The 27,688-nt window shown below is 43.8% G+C and overlaps 1 protein-coding gene and 1 non-coding gene across 2 annotated transcripts in view; both read left to right on the forward strand.

Annotated features, from left to right (window-relative positions):
- Positions 1-27,688, forward strand: part of spon1b (spondin 1b) — a 309,867-nt gene that overhangs the window by 236,572 nt on the left and 45,607 nt on the right. Inside the window, exons 7-8 of the mRNA XM_080190019.1 lie at positions 857-921; positions 20,668-20,869. Coding sequence (XP_080046145.1) covers positions 857-921; positions 20,668-20,869 — 267 coding nt within the window. The remainder of the gene's footprint in view (positions 1-856; positions 922-20,667; positions 20,870-27,688) is intronic.
- LOC145344641 (U2 spliceosomal RNA) lies at positions 17,105-17,295 on the forward strand. The gene has a single exon (XR_013886937.1). It is a non-coding gene; the product is annotated as a U2 spliceosomal RNA (small nuclear RNA).

Genomic DNA, 27,688 nt, shown 5'->3' on the forward strand with positions numbered 1-27,688 from the left:
AACTAGCCTCCTGCCCATTGACTCGGTCTACACTTCCCGCTACCTCGGAAAGCAGCCGTCATAGACAAGGACCCCACGCACCCCAGACATAATTTCTTCCACCTTCTTCCATCAGGAAAAAGATGCAGAAGCCTGAAAACACGTACCAACTGACTCAAGAACAGCTTCTCCCCTGCTGCCATTAGGCTTTTGAATGGTCCTATCACACATTTAAAACTGATCTTTCTCTTCACCCTATTGGTAACTGCAACACTGCATTCTGCATGCTAACTTTTCCTTCTCCCCTAGGTGCTCTCTGATAGGTATGTTTTGTTTGTAACAGCACACAACATCCTAATACATGCGACAATAATAAATCAATTCAACCAATTCAATTCAATTCCTCCGTTGGCTTGGTGTGTGTTTTGCCTCTGAGGTTCCTGCAAGACACCTTGCCTGTAAGGCGCTATATAAATGCAAATCACTGCAGCCACTGAAATAGCAAAAAGAAGTAAGAGCTGAAAAGAATTGGTTTGATCTAGAGGGTTACTAGAATTTGGGATGCCTCGCATTGGGCGGCTGGCAAAACTGTGTCAACTGAAGGCTTTGAAGCGGGATTTTAATAAGTGGTTATGTAGAAAGAGCAGGGGACTGCATTAGACTGAAATAGGCACTGCTTCAAGAAAGATGTCCAAGGGAGATTCCAGAACTGGGGAGTTATATCTAAAGGGGAAAACTGGCAGGAGTACAATGGGATGAATAACCACTTCCTATACTGAAGTCTCTTTGATCTCTGCCTTACTTTCTCTTACAGATTTGCTACAAGTTTAACCGTATATGGAGCATTGACATTTTCCTCTCTTGTTTGCTTTTGCAGGGTGAGAGCGTTCTGACTGTGATCAAGGCAAAGGCTCAGTGGCCTGCTTGGCAACCTCTGAACGTGTAAGTGGGCAGACTTTCTGTTTGAAAAAATATATATTTTTGCAACATAATATGAGCTTCATCTTTGGTACTAGAGTTTTATGTCCAGGAACAAATCTTTTTCTTGCAGACCTTTCAGTACCATGCATTTGGACTCTTCTGTGTGTGAATAATGCACAGTTAGCTATCTCACAGCATATACTCTGTTTAATCTTTTGGGTGGTGGCGAATAGTCTTAATAATTAGAGCCAAACTTTTCAGAAATGAAGTTAAGAAGGACTTCTACACATAAAATCCAGTCGCACTCGTTCCAAGACCGGAAAGTCCCACGCAAAGTCAACGGATCTTTGCATGTTCCGCTCCTCCCGCCACCCACTATGATTCCTGTTGTGGGTGGGACAGGAAAATTTTACCAATGTATGGACAAAGTTTGGAACTCTCTTCCACAAATGTCAATTGATCAATTGTTAATTTTAAATCTGACTGTTGCTGGATTTCAAGGGGTCTTGAAGGGAGAAAGGATGGGGAAAAAGAGAGGGAATTCTGGAGAATTCAAAGTGGTTGAGGGCACAGTCACTAATGTAGAGACAGAAGGCTGGAGTCAAAGAAAACAAGAAATCAGAGGTGAGAGACAGTGTTATGTTGTAGAAAGTTACAAAAATAGGGAATCCTAAATTTATGGGCCCTTATCTAACAGAGTTGCTGACTGGAAAATTTCTCACCTTACAACAGCTTTGCAACAATTAGTTAAATTGATTTTTGTTGGTCAAAGGTTTTGAGCCCTTAATTCCAAGCTCTGGAGCATTGTACTCTGAGGGTAACCCTCGATGCATTGGGGAACCTCCACCACCACCCCACCAGTACAACCCCGCCCCCCCCCACTACTTTCCCCAACCACCCCGAGCCCACGCAAAGGACCCAGGTACATTTTGCATGGCAATTGCCCAGGATGTGCACATTTCTGATGGGCAATTGTCCTGCACTAAGAAGGATCCAAAAACCTAAGTTAAATCATCAGCTTTGGATGGTTATGGCTGTGACAAACCAACAGTTATCCAGAAAAAGTTAGAATTAAAGCTTCTCTCTTGTGGGTAACTATTGTACAAACCCACACAGATCCTGCATGGGACTTGCCACACAACCCTAAACCCCCAAAGGACTCCCTCCCCTCCCCAGCAGATTAAGCCCACCCCCCATGATGTCCCTCCTCCCCCAAACCCAAGGGATTACACCCGCCCAACAGGAACTCCAACTCATGGATTCTCTCATCCCAGGAAGTCCCTTTCCCCCCCAAATCCCCTCGCCACTACTAGGTAAGCCTCTCCCCCTTCCCTCCCCTAACTCTGGCCCAATTTTCACCCCCTTTCCCACCCCCACCCCAAACAGGCTCCCCCACTGCACTTTGCCAACTCCACCCCCGCCCCATGCCCCGAAGCCGGGATTTCTACCCCCCATCCCCAAATCCTGGCCCAACTCAACACTCACCCAAGGCCTGACCTTACCCAAACCTAAACACCACCATCCACAAATCCCACCTTCTCCCAAACCTGCCCACTTTCCCTACAAACCTGCCTCATCAAAAACCTTTAAACCTGACTGGATCTTTAAACTTACCTGGTTTACGGCAGTTTGTGGCATAAAAGTGAGGTTGGGGGGGGGGGAGGGGGGCAGGATTTACTTACCTGCAACTCTGCAGCCCTTCAACATTCAGCCCCAGGAATGCACTGTACACATCCCACTTGGCTTGAGTTGGAAGGCTGGGTGAGGTAGACTCCCTGGATATCCAGGAAAGAACTTCCAAGCAGAGTGGCAATCAATCTCAATTGCCGCTCCACCAGAAGGCAAAGGTGGGTACATAGAATTCAGTTGCAGATTAGTCATGATCTTATTGAATAGGAGAATATGTTTGAGGGGATAACTGGCCTCCCATTCCTTTGTTCCCATGAACAATCATTTCTCCCTATGAATAGAATCCGGAAATATTGTGCATGTGCGTGTGTAGTCATGGGTGATGGAGATTTTTAGGGTGGCACGGTGGCACAGTCATTAGCACTGCCTCATAGTGCCAGGGACCTGGGTTCAGCTCCTGGCTTGGATCACTGTCTGTGCGGAGTCTGCATGTTGTCCTCATGTCTGTGTGTGTGCTCCACAGTCCGAAAGACGTGCTGCTTAGGTACATTGGCCATGCTAAATTCTCCTTCACTGTACCCAAAGAGGCACCGTAGTATGGTGACTAGGGGATTTTCACAGTAACTTCATTGCAGTGTTAACGTAAGCCCACTTGTAACACTGATAAATAAACTTTAAACTTATAACCCTTATAGAAGCTGGGGGGGTGGGGTGGAGCTACAGTTATAGAGAAAGGCCTAAGATACCGGGGCTGTTTAGACTACAGAAGGGAAGATCACAAAGTGAGTTAATTTTTTTTAAAATTATAATGGGCAAGATAGAATGAATAAGGAGTATTGGCTAAGATCAGGAATCCATGTCAAGGCATGATTAAACTCATCAGTCAGCATGCCAACAGTGATTGGGACAACATTCTTTGCATGGAGAGTTGTTGGATCATGGAATACTTGGCTGATGGGAGTGTTTAAGGTGGTGATCTTTGCATTTTTGAAGGAAGAAAGGAGATAACTGTCTGCATCATAAGAAGGTACAGATGGCAGGGGAAGAGAATGAAGGGATGGTATTTGTTGGAAATTGCTTTCACGTAGTGCCAGCATGTAAATGAAGGAGTGAATGACCTCCTCTGAGGTTCTAGGGATAGTTTCCTTTAGTTTGGTTGAATGGAGTTGTACGTTTTAGCTCCAGCAACAAAAGATCAACAATATTACTGTAATAAGTTATCACTACAAATGATGCTTGACACCAGGAGATCCTTTGCACCAGCATATTTTAAATATATTTCATGTTCTTATTCAGTGAGAACATAAGAAATAGGAGCAGGAGTAGGCCATCTAGCCCTTCGAGCCTGCCCCGCCATTCAATAAGATCATGGCTGATCTGTCGTGGCTCAGTTCCACTTTCCCGCCCTCTCCCCATAACCCTTAATCCCCTCTCTTATCAAAAACCCATCAACCCGCGTCTTAAAAATATTTAGCGAGGTAGCCTCCACCACTTCAACGGGCAGAGAATTCCAGAGATTCACCACCCTTTGAGTGAAGAAGTTCCTCCTCAACTCCGTTCTAAACCGCCCCCCCTTTATCTTGAGGCTGTGCCCCCTAGTCCCACTATCCTTTCTGAGCGGGAAGAGTCTCTCCACCTCTATCCTATCCATCCCATTCATCATCTTATACGTCTCAATGAGATCCCCCCTCATTCTTCTAAACTCTAACGAGTACAAGCCTAATTTATTCAGCCTCTCCTCATAGCTCAACCCCTTCAACTCCGGCATCAGCCTAGTAAACCTCCTCTGCACTCCCTCCAAGGCCAAAATATCCTTGCGTAAGTACGGCGCCCAAAACTGCACACACTACTCCAGCTGCGGCCTCACCAATGCCCTATACAGCCGCAGCAAGACCTCCCTACTTTTATATTCAATCCCCCTTGCTATGAAGGCCAGCATCCCATTCTCCTTCCTGACCACCTGCTGCACCTGCAAGCTGGGTTTTTGCGACTCATGCACAAGGACCCCGAGGTCCCTCTGCACCGTCGCCTGCTGCAGTTTTTCGCCACTTAAGTAATAACCCTTCCTACCATTATTCCTACCAAAGTGGACCACCTCGCACTTGCCAACATTAAATTCCATTTGCCATTTCCTGGCCCATTCGCCCAGCCTATCTGGATCCTTCTGCAGACTCTCCACACCCTCCGCACAATTTGCCACTCCACCAATCTTGGTGTCATCAGCAAATTTCGACACCCTACACTCGGTTCCCTCCTCCAGATCATCTATATAAATGGTAAATAGCTGAGGCCCCAGCACCGACCCCTGGGGCACTCCACTAGTCACCATCCGCCAATCTGAATAGCACCCATTGACCCCCACTCTCTGCCTCCTATTTGATAACCAATCCTCTATCCACGCTAACACCCTACCCCCAACTCCATGTCCTCTGACCTTCTGCAATAACCCCTTGTGAGGTACCTTGTCAAACGCCTTCTGAAAATCAAGAAAGACCACATCCACCGGCTCTCCTCTATCCACCGCCCTAGACACATCCTCATAGAACTCCAATAAATTTGTCAGACACGACTTCCCTTTAATGAAACCGTGCTGCGTCTGCTCTATCAAGCACTTTCTCTCAAGATGCCTCACTATTTCCTCCTTGATGACAGATTCTAACATTTTACCTACAACAGACGTTAAACTAACCGGCCTATAATTCCCCGCCTTTTGCCTGGCACCCTTCTTAAACAACGGCGTAACATTAGCCGTTTTCCAATCTTCTGGCATTTCCCCGGAATCCAGCGACGTCTGGAAAATAACCACCAAGGCATCCACTATCACCTCCGCCATTTCTTTCAGAACCCTCGGATGCATTCCATCCGGTCCTGGGGACTTGTCCACAATCAGCCCCCTCCAGTCTGTCGAGCACCGCCTCTCTAGTAACAGTAATGTCATTAAGACCCTTCAGTCCTACCACCTTTCCATCGCTAACACCCGGCAAATTATTCACGTCCTCCTCCGTGAAGACAGAAACAAAAAAGTTATTCAAGACCTCAGCCATATCCCCATCCCCTACCACGAAGTCCCCCTTGTCATCCTCTAAGGGACCAACGTAAGACACAATAACTTCTATTTGTGACTCATAAATTTTCCATTTAAATTATTCTGTTGGGCACAGGCACACTAATGCTTTGACACATTTTCTTCATTCATTATTTTGCTGCAGAAAGACATTTTGTTGAAGCCTTTTGTCTTGCACTAATCAGGACAATTGTAAGAATACCAACGTCAAGGGAAACAACAACTTTATACTGTATGTGAAGAGAGCGCTGATTGATTGGCTAGTAGGCTTTGATTGGTAGGGAGATTGCTATGGAGAATATTCGAGGGGAATTCATTGATGGTGACTGACAATTAACTGCCAAGCCTTGTTTGATTCTGTTTGGCCAAGGCATTGTCTTCAGCAATGAACCAGTGAATGGCTATCACTTATGTTGTTTAGTTGAGATAGATACAATACTTTTTCTGCTTGCAAAAAACAGGGTCTTGTTTATTAATGCATGTAGCAAATATGCCTTTGTGAGCCCGACTGACAAACTTAAATTGGTTGTCATTGTAATTTTTAGCACACTGCACATTATTTAGCAAATGTTGCCCAATCACAAAATCACATCTAATGTGGGACACTGTGTTTTGAGTTCAGAGCAATAGCTGAGCCATTGAGGGACCAGGATTCAGTGGGCTATCGGAATGATGGTTGGGCATCGTTTGGTACAAGCTGGGATACCTGTTCACCAGACAAGGGGGCAAAGGCGTGGGTGAGCATTCTAATGGAGAGTGGGATCAAATGGGGCAATGTTACAGGGGTGAAATGAAATGGTTCCTGTGACAGAAGGGGTCATGTTATGACAGCTGTGCACAGCCAGCTCTCCTGTTGCTCCCTGCTGAATGCAGATTAGGAGTCTGACATACCTACTTTAAATAGGGAGAATGAGGCTCACTGATTTAACCATCAATTAAGACTCATCAGGTTTTTTTTTGTTTTTATTCTAATTCAATCCAATCAAGTCCAATTCAGAGTGTCAACAAGTTGAGACATTCCCAATCCAAGCTGACAAGACAAGGCTCTCACCTCCTGTCTTGGGCTTGATCTACATGATCCAAGCTGATTGGAGTAGGTATAGCTCCTCCTCCATCCCCTTCATTATCTTATACGTCTCTATAAGTTCCCCCCTCATCCTCCTAAACTCCAACGAGTATAGACCTAGTCTATTTAGTCTCTCTTCATAGTCCAACCCCCTCATCTCCGGTATCAGCCTAGTGAACCTCCTCTGCACTCCCTCCAAGTCCAATATATCCTTGCGCAAGTGCGGCGACCAAAACTGCACACAGTACTCCAGCTGCATCTTAGCCAAAGGCCGTGATGCCACTTTTAAAAGTTACTTCAAATGAAGCTAAAATGCAGCCTCGTGACTTCAACCAAGCACAGCATGTCGATACTAAGCTTGATCTTAGCCAAAAGACCGAGAAGTGATAAGACTCATCAGGTTGTTCATACTGTAGCAAGCCAACCTCATTAGCATGGCTGAAGTCATCACACATTTAAAATAATCTCTAATAATAATTAAATTCTGAAATAATGAGACTCCACAACAGTTAATTTTCAGTGTCACTAAGGCTGTTTGGCAGGTTATTACAGGATCGCACTAATCAACTTTCACGGGAAAATTGGAATGGCTTTTGCAAGTCACAGTTTCTCCGAGTGTTGAGCAGCCAATGATCTCAAAATACCCCCTCCAAAAAAATGTGTATTCTCTCAATTCTCTTAGAAACCCCTGATTTTAATCACTCCACCATTGGCATCTGTGTCTTCAGCGGCTCAACCTTAAGCTCTGAAGTTTCCACCCAAACTTCACTGCCTGTCTACTTCCCTCTTCTCCTTTTAAGACATGTGTTCCTTTGAAAGCCATGCAGGTTCCCACTCCCGAGACTTGAGCACAATAAACTGGACTGAATCTCCCAGTTGCTGCACTGTTTGAGGTGCCGTATTTCACAGGAGGCAATAAACCGAGACCTGATTTAACCTCTCAGCCAAAGATCCCATTCTGAAGAAGAATTGGAGAGTTCACCCTGATGTAATACAGATCCCTTAAACAACATCAGTAAAACGGCTGTCTTGACATTATTGCATTGATTATTTGGGGAACTTGCTGTGCACAAATTGGCTGTTGTGTCCCCTATGTTTCAACAGTGGTCACACTTTTTAAGTACTTCAAATGGCGGCAAAGCACTTTGGGGTGTCATGAGGTTGTGAAATGCCAGTCTTTCTCAAAGTATTGGATCCTACTTCTTCTAACCTCTTACTCTTTAAAAAAACCAACTTAACATCAGAGAGTTGGCGATGTATGACATTAGTTTCTCTGGCTATTGATTAACCCTCTCTTCTTGTTACTTGTCGACTCACGTTGGTGGGACAAACTAATTTCCTATTAAGTATTTAAAGGTTCAGCTTCAAAATTGAGCAAAAGAAAACTTTGGCAGGGTATTAATTATAAAGTCAATCCCATGAATATCTAAACGGCAGCATTATTGAAACTATTTTTACCCTGCACAGAACAGACTGCTAATGAACTGGATACCACTGAATTAATTCAAACCTTTCAATGTCCGTAGTTCTCTTCTTAGAGAATTAAATCCAGATTTCCATGGGAAAAGCAGGAAGGACGTAATGGAGAGCAGCAAGGAAGGGGCGGCATCCCTACAAGCGACAATTCCCATTAAAGGAATGGCTTTAGAAACACAGATCTGATTTCTCTTAATGTCCCTTGAGTGCAGGCCTATTAACTCGGCAGAAATATACATTCAAAGAGTTTTGGAATACAATAGGCTGCAGAGGGATTTATGCTCTCAGAGGTGCTCCATGAAAGGAGATTACCACTCTTTGTGCCATTAAGGCTTTATTTGCGGATTCTTTTTCTTCCCCCCTCCCCTTTATTTAATTATCTATTTTGACACAGTTTTACTTCCACAATCATCGTATGTGCTGTGTGTCATTAAATAATCTCCCGCAGAATTTATACCTTTAGCTGCAGAGCCTTGAATAAGGGAAGGCTGTTTCAGTATTTCATGCGAATGAATTTTAAAGGCTCATTTTAAGCAGAAGAGAGGATATTTTATTTGAAGTATAACAGGATTATAATAGCGCCTCATGAATAAGTACAGTACAGAAGGGTACAGCTGAAATCTAATCAGGGCCATCTACTGACCTACTGTTGCTAATTAAATCTTTCTTTACTTCTAAGCCAGAGAGCTCATTGCTATTCTTCGGAGAGGGAAGAAAAATTAGGAGCAAACTCTGACATTTCTACGTAAATAGCCTTTTATTATTTGGTTTAGTTTCTGATTTTTAATTGCCTTCCTCGGCTTTGCTATTTCCACACTCCCAAACTTTAATTTAAATCGAAAGGGAAAGCTCAGAGTTTGGCATTTCCCTGTCTGCGTTCTCACCAGACCAGTTAAATAAATTGGTCTATCAGACTTAGTGGCAGCATTTGTTTATTCTGAGGGCATGCTGAGGGCATCATTGGCAAGGCTGTCATTTAATGCCCATTCCTTGAGAAGCTGATTGGCTTCCTTCTGGAATCATTGCAGTCCATGTGGTGTAGGTTGCAAACTGGTTAGGAAGGGTGTTCTGGTATTTTAATCCAGCAACAATGAAAGAATGACTGGTGTATTTCCAAGTCAGGATTGAAGGGAACCATGGTGGCACTATCTTTCCATGCACCTGTGTTGTAACACGCCTTTAAGGGATTGCAGCAGAACATCACTAGGAGGGATATATGTCATGTGATCCAGTATTAGTTTCACTTTTGCTGTTGTGTAGCACACACGCACCCCTATGTCTTTGCTGCTGGTATCTTTTCAAATGTTCTGCCTATTCAGCAATGTCCTCAAGTGCCTGTTTCAAATAAAGGAATCTGAAACCTGCTTATACAATCTGTGTTTCTATCCGTACAACAACACAACAGTGTGTCCAGCAGTGGTCAAACAGCCTGGTAGCATGATTAAATACAGGTACAGCATGGTAAATAGCCTGAGATGGTATAAGATAATCCTCTACGTTCTGGTCAGACCAGAATGGTGTCGCAGTGTCAGAGAGAGCTGAAATTGCAGTGTTGAGACTGCATAGAAAATCTTTGAAGACAAAGGCCAGAATTTTACACTTGCTGAAATGTTCTGAGGTGGAGGGGGGTTTTGGGGGAGGGGAGGGATTTATTAAATTGCGTGGATGGGCTTCCTTCCGGAAAGACAGAATTGTTGGGTTGGTGATCACATCCATTCCCACTGAAGCATTCTAGCAAGCCCTCTTCAACCAGCCCAAAACATGAAGCATTGAAGAACTACCCAAGGATGGATGTAAGTAAGAGGTGATCCTTGTTGGTTGACAAAGCTTACAGGATCTACATTCCACTCCAATTGTTAATGCACTCACTAGAATACCGATGCCCTAGTAAAACACGTGGAAGGTGTTGTCTTCTACATGCTCTGAGGGTGTACCCTACTTTCCAGCAATTCTGCAAGGCATGTGGCAGAACAGGCCTCTGACAGCAGCACTGAAGCAAAGATTGACGCAGTTACCAAGAGGCTTGCATTGATCCAAACAGGCTGCCCACTTCAGGTGTTTTTAAGCAATAGAAATAAACATCTGGGATCCAGTCAGAAACATACACATGAGGCAATTGACAAAGCAGGAAATGAGGATGGTGTGCGTGATGAGATGCAGTAAACACATGTTTCATACCATCAATCTCATGGAAGACATAGGCATGATCACACCATCAAAAGCATCTGGCAAGATTCACATTATTTATGCTAAGAAAGTTGCCAACAATTCGTTATTAGCAAAGAGTGACTCAAGGGCAAGTGCCAACATACTGTCTCTGTGGATCACGAAACCTGGTGCTACGCTATTTTCTGCGTACAATAGTTCACATTGAATATTTCTGGAGTACAAGTGCAATCAATCCTCCTGGGTGTCACAAATGTTTGACATCGGGGAAGTTATACACCCAGCGATTGCAGTTCTATTGGAATGCCATGACCTCACACTAGTGACAATCTTTCCAATCAGCGGGACCTTCTGCGGCAGATCAACCTCAGAAACAACTCCCCTCACTTCAGTTTGTGACCAAACATCAAGATATCCAAAATGTTTGACAAATTTGGCAGTTTCAAGGGAGCTGTGATGTTAAGCTTACAGGAGAATGCAAGTTCATCAACTAATCTGCCATTTTTTTGTGCAACATAAAAGCCAGCAGCTGCTAGATGAAATAGCAAAAGATTCTACACTGCAGGAGCAGGAGGTGGTATTGTGACTGGACTAGTAATTCAGAGGCCCAGGGTAATGCTTTGGGGACCTGTGTTCAAATTCCACCATAGCAGATGATTTGAATTCAATATGAAATCATTGTCAATTGTTGTGAAAACCCATCTAGTTTGCTAACGTTTTTAGAGAAGGAAATCTGCCGTCTTTACCTGGTCTAGCCTACATGTGACTCCAGAATTTGGTTGACTCTTAAATGCCCTGAAATGGCCTAGCAAACCACTTGGGGTAATTAGGGATGGGCAATGAATGCTAGCCCAGCCAGCAATGCTCATATACCCTGAAGCAATTTTTTTAAAAATTGAAGAACGGCCTGATTTAACTCAGCATGTCCGCAAATTTTGGCCTGAAAGAGATGAGTCTCTTGGCCAGGGACGAACAGTAACATTGAAGTCAAGAAGTCCAAGGCATGTCAAGAGCATATGTCAAGTCTGTACAAAGATCCATTGCTTACACATGTCACATCCTTTGGATAGAGGGTCCAAAATTGCATCCAACCCTTTTCATATCCGTGTCACTGACTTCATCGTCAAGCACTCCATTTCTTGACAATTGAACAATATGTCAAGCACAACTGTCATGCATGTTCTATAAGTGCTATTTTCAGTTTATTTGTTGTCCCTGGAGGGATCATTAAGGTAGCAGTTCACAATTTGTTAGTAAGCCATTTCAGGAGATGTGTGAGAAGTGGAATATCTTCTCCTCGTTATTCTTGATCTAACAGTCGAGATAAACAAATGATTCACATGGTGAAATCCCTACTTCTCAAATGCAGATATATCAAGTATGTTTTACATGTTGCAATGTTACATCTGAGAGCGAAACTATTAAGTGCAACTATTCCATTACTGGCAAACCTTACCTTTGGTAACCTGTTGTGTACCAATTTAACTACTCTTGCTCAGTTTCCTCTCTTGGAAACAAGTGATCAACTCTTAAAATTTTAAGAAAGGTGATCAGCCCGTACAATAAACGTACAACAGAATTGCCAAGTTTGCAGTTGGAACAAGTTTGCACCCAGGATCCCACAGAAGGTTCCTGGCAACCAATTGAGATGATGAGGATTTATTTGGAACTAGGGTCCAATGAAGTAATAGCACACAAAGGTGCAACAGCGAGGCTAAACCAAAGACAAATCAGATCCGTTTCAACTCCCCAACCGTTATACAGTCATACTGCATCCAAGACAATAGCCCAAGTGCAAACAGGGACGACATCTGAGAATGCCCCACAGATCACTGAGCAATTAATGAAACTTCCAGACAAAAGGATTATCTTGAGTCCATTCTTATCATCTACAGGAATGGCGGCAGGGTCTTAAGATCATACAAAACCTGGAAGTCGTGAATCTCACCTGTGAAATCACACCTTCTGATTCTCGCCATACCTCATCAACAATATAATTAGATTCACGCCCACAATGGGTGTGCACCTAATTTAAATACATTTCCATACATCAGCATATTACTAAAGACCCCCATCCATCGTATATTGAGTCCTTGCCATATTTTAAAACTGTGCCAACGTGATGTCATGTCGGTGCAATTTACAACAGGTTCACCCAGGCGTCAGCCCATGATGGGGATTCCTTCAAGGATGTAAAGATGAGTATAATTCCGGGGGAAGAAGAGCATGGCCAGGAAATGGCCTGGCAATGCCCCCTGCACTGCCCACTGGCACAGGTCGGCACATCCAGTTTGGCACCATGTTAACTTGGCAGTGCCAACCTGTGCTGGGGCAGCGCCAGTGGCAGCTTCACGTGGGGGGGGAGTGGGGTGATTCATTCACATGTGGTGATGGGCTGGGGTGAATGTAGGAGCTGGGGTGCCAGCGACAGCTGTGTGGTTGGGGGGGTTGGGGGGAAGGGTTCCAACGTTCAGGTGAAAAGAAGGGGGGGCTGCTGGCACTGACATTTGGGGAGGGAGGAGGGAGGAAGGAGTCTGATGTTTGGGAAGAAGTAGTGCTGGCATTGACTGTTGGGGTCTGGGGAGAGGGTGAGGTGCTGGCTTCAGTCATAATTCAGGAGGTATTATCAAGGTACTCGTAGTCTAAGGGGTTCAACGGTAAGTATTGATTAACTACCAGAAACTGTGTACAAAGGTACACTGAAGTCCAAGCTAGAATCTATTTCCAAGCTTGCTTTGACACTACACTGTCCAACACTACATTGATTCCTATGTGTGCACCATGTGTTCTCTTACACCACTGAATGAATGGCTCTGTCACCCAGTTCCATATAAATACTTTATGTGCCAGACCCTTATTCTACAGTTAAGAAGACATGCAGGATTTTTTTTTATCCATAGCTTTTAAGAGCAGGGAGGTTATGATTTACCTGTAGGATCATTAGTTAGACCATAGCTGGAACATTGCGTATTGTTGTGGTCACTGCAATAGAGAGGGTACGTAGGGAAGTTTTATAAGGATGTTACCGGGAACTGATAATTTGAGCTTTTATTGAAAAATTTAATAGCCTGGGGTTATTTTCTTTGCAGCAGAGAAGATTGAAGGAATTTTAATTAAGGTCTATAGAATTATTTGGAAATAAAGTGGAAAGGAAGTACCTATTTACTCTTCACAGAGAGGAAAACATGCCTTAAATTAATTGACAGAACAATTAGAGGGGAGTTAAGAAAATTTTTAATCCAGAGGTTGGCGGGACTCTGGAACTCAGTACCAGAAAGGATGATTCTCTGGAATCCCGAACTGGATTTAAAAAGACACTTGACTATGTACTTGAAGTGTGGAATCAAGAGGTTGGACATGGGATTAGACTGGGTAGTTTTTTTTTGTCTGTGGACACTAAATTTCTACTTTTGGGCAATTATTGTGTCACATTGCCATGTTTCCTTGAGACAGCGCAGGTTCTAGTGGAAAGAAATTCCAAGGTGTAAATTGATTCAGAGATTCTTAAAACACTACAGTGAGTTCCTGTGCAAGTTTGGATACAAGTAAAGAACAAAGAGATTGCAGAAATGAAATCCTTCTGCCAAATTGCCTCTTTATGTGTTGTAAAATTCTGTAGTCTTAATTTTACAATTGGGGATGGGGGAATGGGATTTTTATTCAAATTGAGCTGAAGTAAATAAGAACATAAGGACATAAGAAATAGGAGCAGGAGTAGGCCATCTAGCCCTTCGAGCCTGCCCCGCCATTCAATAAGATCATGGCTGATAAGAACATAACATAAGAACATAAGAAATAGGAGCAGGAGTAGGCCATCCAGCCCTTCGAGCCTGCCCTGCCATTCAATAAGATCATGGCTGATCTGTCGCTGCTCAGTTCCACTTTCCCGCCCTCTCCCCATAACCCTTAATCCCCTCTCCTATCAAAAACCCATCAACCCGCGTCTTAAAAATATTTAGCGAGGCAGCCTCCACCACTTCAACGGGCAGAGAATTCCAGAGATTCACCACCCTTTGAGTGAAGAAGTTCCTCCTCAACTCAGTTCTAAACCGTCCCCCCTTTATCTTGAGGCTGTGCCCCCTAGTCCTACTGTCCTTTCTGAGCGGGAAGAGTCTCTCCACCTCTATCCTATCCATCCCATTCATCATCTTCTACGTCTCAATGAGATCTCCCCTCATTCTTCTAAACTCTAACGAGTACAAGCCTAATTTATCCAGCCTCTCCTCATAGCTCAACCCCCTCAACTCCGGTATCAGCCTAGTAAACCTCCTCTGCACTCCCTCCAAGGCCAAAATATCCTTGCGTAAGTACGGCGACCAAAACTGCACACAGTCCTCCAGCTGCAGCCTCACCAATGCCCTGTACAGTTGCAGCAAGACCTCCCTACTTTTATATTCAATCCCCCTCGCTATGAAGGCCAGCATCCCATTCGCCTCCCTGACCACCTGCTGCACCTGCAGGCTGGGTTTTTGCGACTCATGCACAAGGACCCCGAGGTCCCTCTGCACCGTCGCCTGCTGCAGTTTTTCACCACGGAAGTAATAGTCCTTCCTACCATTATTCCTACCAAAGTGGACCACCTCGCACTTGCCAACATTAAATTCCATTTGCCATTTCCTGGCCCATTCGCCCAGCCTATCTAGATCCTTCTGCAGACTCTCCACACCCTCCGCACAATTTGCCGATCCACCAATCTTGGTGTCGTCAGCAAATTTCGACACCATACACTCGGTTCCCTCCTCCAGATCATCTATATAAATGGTAAATAGCTGAGGCCCCAGCACCGACCCCTGGGGCACTCCACTAGTCACCATCCGCCAATCCAAATAGCACCCATTAATGGAGTGGTAGTGCAGAGGGAAGGGGTGAGGGAGGGGAGTGGGTGGAGTTGGTTGCGAATATGTGTCCCAAAATGAATGCACTGACCCACCACCACACATTCCATTAGGTTAACATTGGTGTTTGTGATTCTGTGTAAAGTTCAAGGGTTTGTATGCACTGGTGTTCACACACGGAGCACTGGCGCTTGCATGCATTGAATTTCCCTTTTCCTATTCACATACCGACTATCACTGTATGCAAGTTGGATTGTCGAGCATTTCCTCCGCATACAAAAGCTAGCAAAAATCCGGAACAACTCCCATGCAAAGGTATGTTGCGGCTGAAATGGGGGGTGGGAGGGAGGGGTGCAGGGGGGGAGGGGGTGTCAACTGAAAATTTCAAACCTGAGATTGATAGATTTTTGTTCGGCAGAAGGATTGAGGGTTACAGAACTGATGCTGGTAAATAGAGTTGAGATCCAGAGCTAAAACAGAAAATGCTGGAACGCAGATCTAACAGCATCTGTGGAGAAAGAATAGAGCCAACATTTCCAGTCCAGATGACTCTTTGTCAGAGCTGCTCTGAGAAAGGATCATCCAGACTCAAAATGTTGGCTCAATTCTCTCTCCACAGATGCTAAAAGACCTGCTGAGGTTCTCTAGAATTTTCTGTTTTTGTTTCAGATTCCATAGTATTTTGCCTTTAAGATCCAAAGAAGCTTAATATGAGTGAATGGCGGAGCAGGATTGAGGGGCTGAGTGGCCTCCTCCTGTTCTAATGTCCCTGTGATTGTTAATATATTTGTGGTGGGGGCGAACAAAAGTTTCGGAGTTGAGGAGGAACTTCTTCACTCAAAGGGTGGCGAATCTCTGGAATTCTCTGCCCATTGAAGTGGTGGAGGCTGCCTCGCTAAATATATTTAAGTCACGGGTAGATAGGTTTCTGATAGACAAGGGAATTAAGGGTTATGGGGAGAAAGCGGGACAGTGGAACTGATCCACTTCAGATCAGCCATGATCTTATTGAATGGCGGGCCAGGCTCGAAGGGCTAGATGGCCTACTCCTGCTCCTATTTCCTATGTTCTTATGTTCTTAAATGAATTACTTTCGCAAGTTATTTTTTGTAATCAGTAACAAAGGTGAATATTTAATCTTCTGTCTCGTTCGTAGTGTGATCTCTCTATCCTGGTCTTCCTGTGAAGCTCAATGTAGGTCTGAGGAACAGCGTGTCATCCTTCAGTTAGGCACTTTACAGCCTTCTGGACACATCATTGAGTTCAGCAACTTCTGATCATTCAGTTATACCCCTTTGGTCATACCCCTTTAAAAAGGGGACAAGTTAGTGAAATTAGTTTTTGATGGATGACTCAGTCATCCTAATTGCCAATTAAAAGAATAGAAATCTGTTTTCATGTTAAAATAATTGGGTGATAACATAACTCTATTTGGGTAGATTATAGATTGCATGCCAGCAACAGAAAATCATGCAACTAAACCATAGTGAGGAGATATGGTTGTCGTGGAAACCAGAAAAAGCAAATAATTAAAGATAAATTTCAAGACATACTTGAAATGATTAAAGGCTTATGAATGACACTTCATTTGATTAAGTTGGCATCTTAGCAGGTACTCAAAGACAAGATTTCAATTACGATAATAAAGTATTATTAATATTTCCAGTTGATGACTTTGTTCCAAGAATAGAGACAGACGGAACAGTTTATAGCATTAAACATGTGCCACGACAAAGGGATGTTGCCATGGCCTATTTCAAGTACTTACAACTTGTAGGACAAAAGCATTGAGTGGTGTGTTAATAGCCTCAAAATGATTACTGGGGCTTAAAATTTAGCACAGTTGTGTGTCATCCTATTGTTAATTTTAATACAGTTCTTAACACAGCAATGCCTATTTAAGAATACTTTAAATGGGTTATTGGCAAAAGTTATTCCTTGGCTTTCCTGCATCTTTCTTCATTTGTTTTCGCTTCTCGGCCTTTTGGCTAAGAACAAGTGTAGTATCTGTTCTTATCAGTTTAATATCTGATACGTCCCTTATCTGGGGACCATGTATTAAATTGATTTTTGGAGCAGGGAGATGGAAATCGGGCTTGCTTTGTCCGTTCCATGTAACAGCCTGGTATTGCAGTATCTCCGGGAACAGTGCACCACCCCCTTTCTGGGGATATTCTCAAACTTCAAAAACAGCTCTTCATTTGTTTCTTTGAGAAGACCATTGTCTTCAGCCCCATCTCAAATTCTGGTCCCTACCATCTCCCACCCTTGCTATTGTTTCAAGTTGAGCGAGACTGTCCACAACTGAAGACTGTCCTCCACACCCTGTTGAAGGCCTTGACACTGTTCTTGAAATATGCTGTCACAAATTGGATACAATACAAACATTTCACATATCAGCTTTTATTTTGCATTCTATTCTACCATTCATTACACCAAGGATTCCATATGTCTTTTGACCAGACTTCTTAACTCCTCCTACCACCTTCAAAGATTTGTGTGTACAAACTCCGGCTCTCTCTGTTCCTACACTCCCTTTAAAATTACACCATTTAATTTATGTTGCCTCCCCTCAGCTTTCCTACCAAAAGGAATCACTTCACACTTCTCCACATTACATATCACCTGCCATATATCTAACCATCTCATCAGTCTGCCTTTGTGTCCCTAAAGATTGTTACTATCTTCCTTATTCTTTACTGTGTGTCATTGCATTTTGTGTCAGAGGGCATGCTTTGGAGTGATGCCCTGAATACTCAAGCCCAAGTCATAAAATATTAATCGAAATGAGTGGGGTCCTGAACAACAATCCCTGTGGAACACCACTGTATCCTCCAATTTGAAAAACAGTCATGCGTCACTCCTTCCTGTCTTCTGCTCCTTAGTCAATTCTGTATCATTGCAGTTACTATCCCCTCAATTCCATGGACTACAATTTCGTACGCATGTTTATTAACCCTTTCGGAAAATGGTGTGCACGACATTAATCACACTATGCTCGTCCATGCCCCTCTGTTACATCATCAAAAAACTTTAACAAACTCATGCGTTTGCTGCCTCTAGATGACTCAAGTCCTCCAATGCTGTCCTGGCCAAACTCCCACCTTTGATTGTCCATGAACAATAGCTTATCCACAAGCAACAAAAGTTAAAATTTATATACCTGAGCTGGAGAATTGTGTTTGATTCAGGGCACCACACTTCAGAAACAGTGCCGAGTCCTTTGGAGGGATTGCAAAAGAGGAATGCTACCAGGGATATGGGACTTCAGTTGTGTGGGGAGACTGAAGAAGCTGGGATTGCTCTCCTCAGAACAGGGAAGATTAAGGGGCGACTCAATAAAGATGCACAAAATAATGAAGTGTTTTGCTAGAGTTAATGAGGAGACCCTATTTCCCAGTGGTAGGGGAGTCAGTAACCAGAGGGCATAGGTTTAAGATAACATGGCAAAGGGTAGAGGGTGGAGAGTCATTTTTAATGCCATGAGTTGTTATGATCTCTGATGCTCTGCTTGAAAAGGTCATCGAAGCAGATTCAGTACAGAATTAGATTTAAGCACTTCAAGAGGAAAGGTTTGCGGAGCTATGGGGAAAGGGGCAGCACAGTGACACAGTAGTTAGCAATACTGCCTCATAGTGCTAGGGACCCAGGTTCGATTCCTGGCTTGGGTCTCTGCCTATGCTGAGTTTGCACGTTCTCTCCGTGTGGGCTTGGGTTTCCGCTGGGTGCTCCGGTTTCCTCCACAGTCCAAAAGACATGCTGGTTAGATGCATTAGCCATGCTAAATTCTCCCTCAGTGTACCCGAACACTTGAGTGTGGCGACTAGGGGATTTTCACAGAAACTACACTGTAGTGTTACTCTAAGCCTACTTGTGACACTAATAAATAAACTTAAGAACTGGGCAGGTTGGAGTAATTGGACAGCTGTTTCAAAGAACTGACATAGGTACAATGTGCCGAATGGCCTCTTGCACAGTATGAAGCTATGAATCTAGGGAAAAAGCTGTTCCTAGACTTCCATTTTGTTGACTGAAGCAATTGTAAAGATCTTAGTTACTCAGGCCTACAAGACGATTGAACTAAGGAGCCAAGACCAAATAAGTTTTCAAGTGAGATGGAGATGGAAGGCAACTGGATCACGTTGACAGTCAGAATCTTTTTCCCAGAGCTGAAATGCCTCATACTAGGGGGCATGCAGTTAAGGTGAGAGAGGGAAAATACAAAGGTGATGTCAGGGCCAAGTCTTTTACACAGAGAGTGGTAGGTGTCTGGAGTGGCCATGGGTGGTGGTGCAGGCAAATACGATAGGGGCGTTTAAGGGGCTATTAGATAAGCACATGAATATGCAAGGAATAGACAGACATGGACCAAGGGCAGGCAGGAGGGATTAGTTTAGTTTTGTATCATGTTTGGCACAACATCGTGGGCCAAAGGACCTGTTCCTGTGCTGTTCTGTTCTACGTTCTATGTTCTAAATGTTAAATTGGCCATCGCACGCAAAGATAATCCAATCAAAGCTTGGAAAAAGTGCAGTTTTCTACTTGCCTCATTTCCATGATAACTTCAGATATCCACACTTGTAATGGAAAACAGCTACAGTATATGTAAACCTGTCACATTGTAATGGCAGCCAGTACCAGTGGAGGTTCTGCAGCCTGATAAGACTTAAATAGACAGCTCCCACTATAAAAGCAGAATTTATGGTGCAAAATGATGACAGGGAGTCATGTATTACATAGATTCCATGAAATACTTCTTGTAAATTAGACTGGTATAAGTGTGAAGATTGATATGACAGGAATGCAGACTTTGCTTGGAATACACTGACCCCTGTACTCAAATTCCTATTACTCAAATCTCGACACAGCAAGAGGCAAATCATCAATCTCCCCCTCCTGTCAAAGCATGGGCTCCTCTAAGCCTTTAAGTAAGCGATATTGAAAAAAAACAAAAGGGCAAAATGTTATTGCATTGGTGAAATATCAAAAATAATTACAACACAACAGCCAGCGAGACAACTTTACAGAATTGCAACTCATGAATATGGATCTTCAATGCTGTGTCTTTCAAAAAAAAGGACCTAAAGGAAAAAAAAAGATGTCACAGAGTAATAAATGAGAGGAACTTAATTAATGAGTCACGCCAGAGCCTTTCACTCAGAAAGATCACTTGTATGTTTGCGTGGAGTTAAATCTTAATTAACTAACACATCTGTAAAAATGTCAGGACTGCTCCCACTCTTGATATATCTCAACATCAAATGGTAAGGAGACTGTCAGACTAATTGGTGGTGCACTCAGTTAACGGGCCAAAATGTTTGGGATGTGCCTAAGTTATTAATCATCAGTGCAGGAAATAGCGTTTGGAGCTAAGTGACACTTGAAAATATAGCTCAACTCATGAACGCTAGTTAAATGGCACTTCAACAATATTGTCATCATACTGTCATTCAACATTGTCATCCTGATATACAGTGCCTGAGCCTAATTTGCTTCCTTTTCTTTGCTTTTTTTAAAAATGTTTTGTGCAGCCGGGCAGCTCCGTCCGCAGAGTTCTCTGTTGACCATACTCGGCACCTGATGTCCTTCCTGACGATGTTGGGTCCCAGCCCAGATTGGAACGTGGGGCTGTCAGCGGAAGACCTCTGCACCAAGGATTGCGGGTGGGTGCAGAAGGTCATTCAGGATCTGATTCCCTGGGACGCTGGGACCGACAGCGGAGTGACGTATCTGGTAAGCTGTTGATTGATGTCTCAGTGGGTTTGCCTCGAGAAGAGAGGAACTGGAATCTCAGAAACCTCCAGTCCGTTCATTTTGACAGAAAAATATGGAGCTTTTCTCCAACCAACGTGCCCATCATAGCACTTTTCTTCTGTATTATGGAATTGTAATCTACCGTAAAGTCAATCAGTGAATGGTACATGGCCAGATTTCCACATCTTTTAGCTGTTCAGCCCTTCTCTCCATGTAGCCTCATTTGTTTCAAACATACATTTGCCAATGGCGAAAAGATGGTACAGATTTTCCACAATTGGATTTTATCATTAAATCATAGCCAGACAACATCAACTTGCATATTAATAGCACCTTAAATATAGTAAAATGTCCCAAGTACTTCAGGGGAACATTAGCAAACAAAGATTTACTCAATCATTTCAGGAGACATTTGCACAGATAACCAAAACCTTGGTTAAAGAGGTATTAAGGGTCATCAAGAAGAGTAGAGAGGTAGAGGTGCAGAGAGATTTGGGGTGAGCATTCCAGAGTTTAGAGCCCAAGCAGCTAAATGTGGTAAGCCTAAGAACTTCATTTATGTAATGTGGGCATCACTGGACAAGGCCAACATTTACCATTCCTAATTGCCCTTGAGAAGGTGGCAGTGAGCTGCCTGCTCGATTACAGCTGAGTGGCTTACTTGGCTCTTTCAGGGGGCAGTTGTGGTGATTGTCCCTTTAAGAGCAATATAGAGAAGTCAGGGTCACATGGCCTGTGTAACCAATTGGAAGTCAGAGAATCACCCTTTGGTGAAAATCGACCCTGAGCTGGGACATATTGGGAGCTAGCTGCAATCATGAGGCTGCTATACAATACTTATTAATAAATACTTTTTGTGTTCACTAATGAGTTCTTTAAAAGTGCATTTTTACATCTGGTGATGAGGATAAATTATCCTGGCACTGGCTCTGGCCTGAAGCTATTGATATCCTGCTTTAATCGAAGTCTCAAGAAAAAGCCTCTCTTTGGGCAAATAGACCCATATGACCTCTCCACAGAGGACTGGACACAATACGTTGAACACCTTGGGTATTACCTCCAAGCAAACGAAATGGGAAAAGAGGCGAAATGAAAACAATACTCCTAAGTGTTTGTGGAACTTAAACCTATGACCTTGCTCGCAGTTTTACAGTCCCAAGCGTGCCCAATTCCAAATCATTTAGTGAACTCATGGATTTAGTCAAGGCTCAAGGGGGCACAGGTTCAAGGTAAGAGGGGAAAAGTTAAAGGGGGAAATTTTTCCACACAGATGCCTGGAATGTGCTGCCAGAGAAGGTGGTGGATACAGGCACATTAGCAACATTTAAGAGGCCACTTGGTTGATACATGAATAGGGAGGGAATAGAGGGATGCGGACCTAGTAAAGGCAGAAGTTTTTTTTAGCTTAGTTAGGGCATCATGATCAGCACAGGCTTGGAGGGCCAAAAGGCCTGTTCCTGTGCTGTACTCTTCTTTGTTCTTTCTTTGTTCTTTGTAAATACAGGAGAAGCAATAGAAATAAAAGGTACCACAATGGTTCCCGTAAGCTATGGACAACAGTCCACCCAGCTCCCAGTGATAATTGTGATGGCTGAAGGACCTAACCTTCCCAGTCATATTTGGCTTAACGAAATCAAGTTATACTGAGTCAACGTTTTTCGACTATGGGAAGAAGGACTACCTGAACTGATGACATTTTTACATCCAACAATTTATCACAGGCATCTATTTGTTTCCTGAACCTTTTGCTAAAGCAGCAGGTAAAGCAATATTGTTGGAACATGTGAAACTTTAAATCACCTATGTCATTGGCAGTCATGTTGCAGATTAGCACTCTTAGAAAGGGGAGTATCTACTGTGAATGCTTTAAATAATAAGGATGCAGGAACATAGGGTGGAGGCCAGTCAGCCCTTCTGGTCCTTTCCCCCATTTGGGTAGATAGTGATTGATCTGTAACTTACTCCTTCAGCTCACGACTGCAACATTCCTTTGCTTCCAAGATATTCGTCATGACAATGAGATCCAGCAACATCATCAAATAGCCCAAGGTGCCAATGTGGGCCTGGAAAAGAAGAGGGAGGGAGGCAAAAAGTGGGCAGCCTTGTATTTAACCCCATTTTGTGCGCTTATCCCCGTGAAATTACTAACTGGTCACAAAACAAAAGCCACAATTAAGTCTCTGAAGTGGAGTTGGATAAATCATAAATTCAAAGAATCCTCTGGGACAAAACAATGCCATTCGAACCATCCTAAAAGACATTTTGAAAGAATGGTGCCATATGGGCAGCATGATGGCACAGTGATTCGAAACCCAGATTGGGTCACTGTCTGTGTGGAGTTTTCACATTCTCCCTATGCCTGCATGGGGTTTCCTTCGGGTGTTTTGGTTTTCCCCCACTGTCTAAAGATGCACGGGTTAGGTGGATTGGCCGTGCTTAATTGCCCCTAGTGTCAGGGGGATGAGCTAGGATAAATGCATGGGGTTATGGATGGGTGGGATTGTGTCAGTGCAGACTCAATGGGCCAAATGGCCTCCTTCTGTACTGTAGGATTCTATGATCTATAATTGATCCCACTCTCCTTGTCCTCTCCCCATAGGTTCCTTTTCAACTAATTATCTAGCTCTCTTTATTCACTCATCCTTAATACCCTTACCTAACAAAAAACTAACAATTCTAGTTCTGAAATTTTCATTTAACTAACACCTTGCTCCCCAGAATCCACATCTCTCTGGGGGAAAGATTTCCGTATTGTTACTGCCCTTTGTATGAAGAAGTGCTTTGAACCATCTGTCTCTAATTTAGAGATCTCTATACTCCTTTGTTCTGGATTCTTAACACCTGGAAGGATTGCTTCTCTCTCTATCCACCTTATTGATTCTTTTACTCATCATAAATGCCTCAATGAGATAACCCCTTAATCTTCTGTACACAAGGTAATACAAGCTTCATAAAAATCAGAGAATCCCTACAGTGCAGAAGGCAGCCATTCAGCCCATCAATCTTACACTCACAACAATCCCATCCAGGCCCTATCCCCATAACCCCATATATTTACCTTGCTCATCGCCCTGATACTAAGGGGCAATTCAGCATGGCCAATCAATCTAACTCCGCACATCTTTGGCTTGTGGGAGGGAACTGAGCACTCGGGGGAGATCCATAGAGACCTGGGGGGAATGTACAAACTCCATACAGGCAGTCGTAAGAACATAAGAACATAAGAACATAAGAAATAGGAGCAGGAGTAGGCCATCTAGCCCTTCGAGCCTGCCCCGCCATTCAATAAGATCATGGCTGATCTGTCGTGGCTCAGTTCCACATTCCCGCCCTCTCCCCATAACCCTTAATCCCCTCTCTTATCAAAAACCCATCAACCCGCGTCTTAAAAATATTTAGTGAGGCAGCCTCCACCACTTCAACGGGCAGAGAATTCCAGAGATTCACCACCCTTTGAGTGAAGAAGTTCCTCCTCAACTCCGTTCTAAACCGCCCCCCCCTTTATCTTGAGGCTGTGCCCCCTAGTCCTATTATCCTTTCTGAGCGGGAAGAGTCTCTCCAACTCTATCATATCCATCCCATTCATCATCTTATACGTCTCAATGAGATCTCCCCTCATTCTTCTAAACTACAAGCCTAATTTATTCAGCCTCTCCTCCCAAGGCCAGAATAGAACCTGGGTACCTGGTGCTGTGAGGCAGCAGTGCTTGTCACTGTGTCGCTGTGCCACCATCTATGTGACACAGTTGAAAACTTTTATAGAATCATAGAATCCTGCAGAAGGCATTCGGCCCATCAAGTCTGCACCAACCACAATCCCACCCAGGCCCTATCCCCATAACCCCCATGCATTTGCCCTAGCTAGTCCCCCTGACACTAAGGGAAATTTAGAATGGTCAATCCACCTAATCTGCATGTCTTTGGGCACCCGGAGGAAACCCACACAGACACAGAAAGAATGTGAACACAGACAGTAACCCAAGCCGGGAATCAAACCCAGGTCCCTAGTGCTGTGGGGCAGCAGTGCTAACCACTGTGCGTCACACTTGGCCCAGTGTCATTGTGATAAAATTGTGTGGCACCCCCTTTCCAAGGCCACATCTTTCCTGAGGGGTTGTGCCCAGAACTGAATGCAAGTTCTGCAGAGGGAGTCCAACCAGGGCTTCATGTAGTTGCAGCTGAAATGTGAACAATCAAGAGATGACTATGGAACATTGAAGCGCAATTATTGCGGAGCTTTAATCTTACGTGAAGGTTTTATTGAGACATCATGTGGCGCATGGTTGAAAAGTGGTTGAGAAAATGAGGCTCAACTGGGCTAGACTCATTATCCCTGGAAAGTCATTACTTTTGCTCTGTGCCATATGCTACATGATGGTGCAAGCCCTTAAAACCATGCCCTGAGAGAATTAGTCTCATCTTTCACCGCAGACAGTTTATTGAAATTGTTTAATTTAAGAGATTACCAGGTTGGTACCAGAGATAAGGGACTTCAGTTACAGGGAGAAACTAAAGAAGCTAGAATGTTCTTCTTAGAGTAGAGAAAATTAGGGCAGGGGGGAATTTAATTAAGGCTTTCAGGATTATGAAGGGTTTTGATGAAACAAATAAGGAGAAATTTGGCACAGTAAAGGATTGAGGCTGGCATCGATCAGCCATGATTGTATTAAATGGCAGAGAAGGCTTGAAGGGCTTGTGACTGACTCCTGCTTCTATTTCTTAAGTTATTTTCTTTTACTCAGCAAGTTGTAATCTGGACTCCAGAAAGGATGGAGGAAGCAGATTTAACAGTAACCTTCAAAATTAATAACACTGGAAATCAAAGTGGAAACTTCAATCACATGAGGCTTCTGTCAGGCCCACGTTAGATCCAGGCAAGGGTAGACAAAATTTTGAACAGTAAAGGAATTAAGGGTTCTGGTGAGCCGGCGGGTAAGTGGAACTGAGTCCACGAAAAGATCAGCCATGATTTTGTTCAATGGCGGAGCAGGATCAAGGAGCCAGGAGGCCTACTTCTGCTCCTAGTTCTTACGTTCTTATGTTATGCCGGGGATCAATGGGATCGCTCTTTCAAAGAATCTTTGAAGATGGGCCAGGTGGCCTCTTTCTGTCTCAAACTTTATGATTTATCCAATTCCACTTCATAGGCTTTGACGTGTCCATTGTTATTTTGTGATCATCTAACATCATTGGGATCAGCACACCATCAGATTAAATTAAGGACTGCATCTTTTGGTGCCCACCCCTTTGGCATGGTGGCACAGTGATTAGCACTGCCAGCTCACAGCATCAGGAACTCAGGTTCGATTCCTGGCTTGGGTTACTGTCAGTGCACATTTGCATGTTCTCCCCATGTCTGCATGGGTTTCCTCAGGGTTCTCCGGCTTCCTTCTACAGTCCAGAAGATGTGCTGGTTAGGTGCATTGGTCTTGCTAAATTCTCCTTCAGTGTACCCAAACAGGTACCGGAGTGTGGCGACTAAGGGATTTTCACAGTAACATCATTGCAGTGTTAATGCAAGCCTACTTGTGAAATTATTGGATAAAATAAAAAAAATCCTTTCCTGACCTCACATTCACACCTGTGCACAGCTGATAATGTCCAAGAAGTCTCTGATATTGAGCCTTGGGCCTTGTTGTTATGACGAATTTTCTAGAGGCAAACAAATGTTGCCGTTGTGAGATGTAGCCTTTTTTTTTGCATCTGCCATTCCCCTAACGCTGCATCAGTGTTGGGCACAGGATGCCTCTTATTTGCTCTGATCCAACGTGGCAGGTGGCACATTTCCTGTTCGACATGCCCGCGTGCTTCCTCACCACCAGTTTGGGGCCTCAGGAAGCAACGCACTGCCTACAAGTGCATACTAGACTTCCCAATTTAACACCCAATGTTTTCCACCACTGTGTTGGTAACTGATGGAATGCCCACTGATGGAATGTCACCTATTAGTTAGGCTCGGAGTTGGGAAACACATCCAACAGGAAGAAGTGATTCGGAAAGCCTACAAGTGACAGGAATCCAAAATAGGTTAAGCCACTGAAGAACTTGAAGCCATCTTTAGTGTTTTCTTTCCCCCATGAAGGACCCTTTTCTGTTCACTGCTGCCAATAATCTGCAGTTTCATCAAAAAAAATTCTTCAGTTGGAACATTTCTCTCTGCCTCTCTCTGCACATTGATTGGTTTCTCTATTGTCAGGATTTCAGTCACAAAGAGCAGAAACTCCTGACTAAACAAAACCAGTTTGTTCCTGTGCTTTTAAGAGGCTGGCAATCGCTGCTTACGATGTCGTCACTGAGATCAGCCGGAGGCTGCTAAGTCAGTCCAATTTATGAGAGAGAAAAAAAATCCACTTAGCCAAGCAGAGTCTGGTGAATGAATACATTGAATTTCTTCACTGAGCACCAGCGTGAGCCAAGCAAAAGCTTTAAAAAGGAAACGAGTTTTATTCTATTCATGTTGAGGAATGCGGGTCGACACTGATAAGGTTGGATCGTCTGCCACTCCTGCTTACTCTGTGAAGGTGCTGGTGGCTCATTTTGAAGCACTGCTGTCTTTGTGGTTGTGTGTTTGGGAGTTGGAAGTTTCAAAAGGGCGAGGACAGATTAAATTTAAAACGACGGAAAATAGAAATCAATGCAGGAGAAACGCGAGGTCATCCACTTCAAAAAAAGTTCATTTATTATTGTCACTAGTAGGCTTACATTAACACTGCAATGAAGTTACTGTGTGAAAATCTCACAGTTGACACAGTCTGGCGCCTGTTCGGGTACACTGAGGGGGAATTTAACGTGGCCAAC

The sequence above is a fragment of the Carcharhinus amblyrhynchos genome, chromosome 6 (genome assembly GCF_965287045.1).
Source record: "Carcharhinus amblyrhynchos chromosome 6, sCarAmb.v2.hapA, whole genome shotgun sequence".
Lineage (NCBI taxonomy): Eukaryota > Metazoa > Chordata > Chondrichthyes > Carcharhiniformes > Carcharhinidae > Carcharhinus > Carcharhinus amblyrhynchos.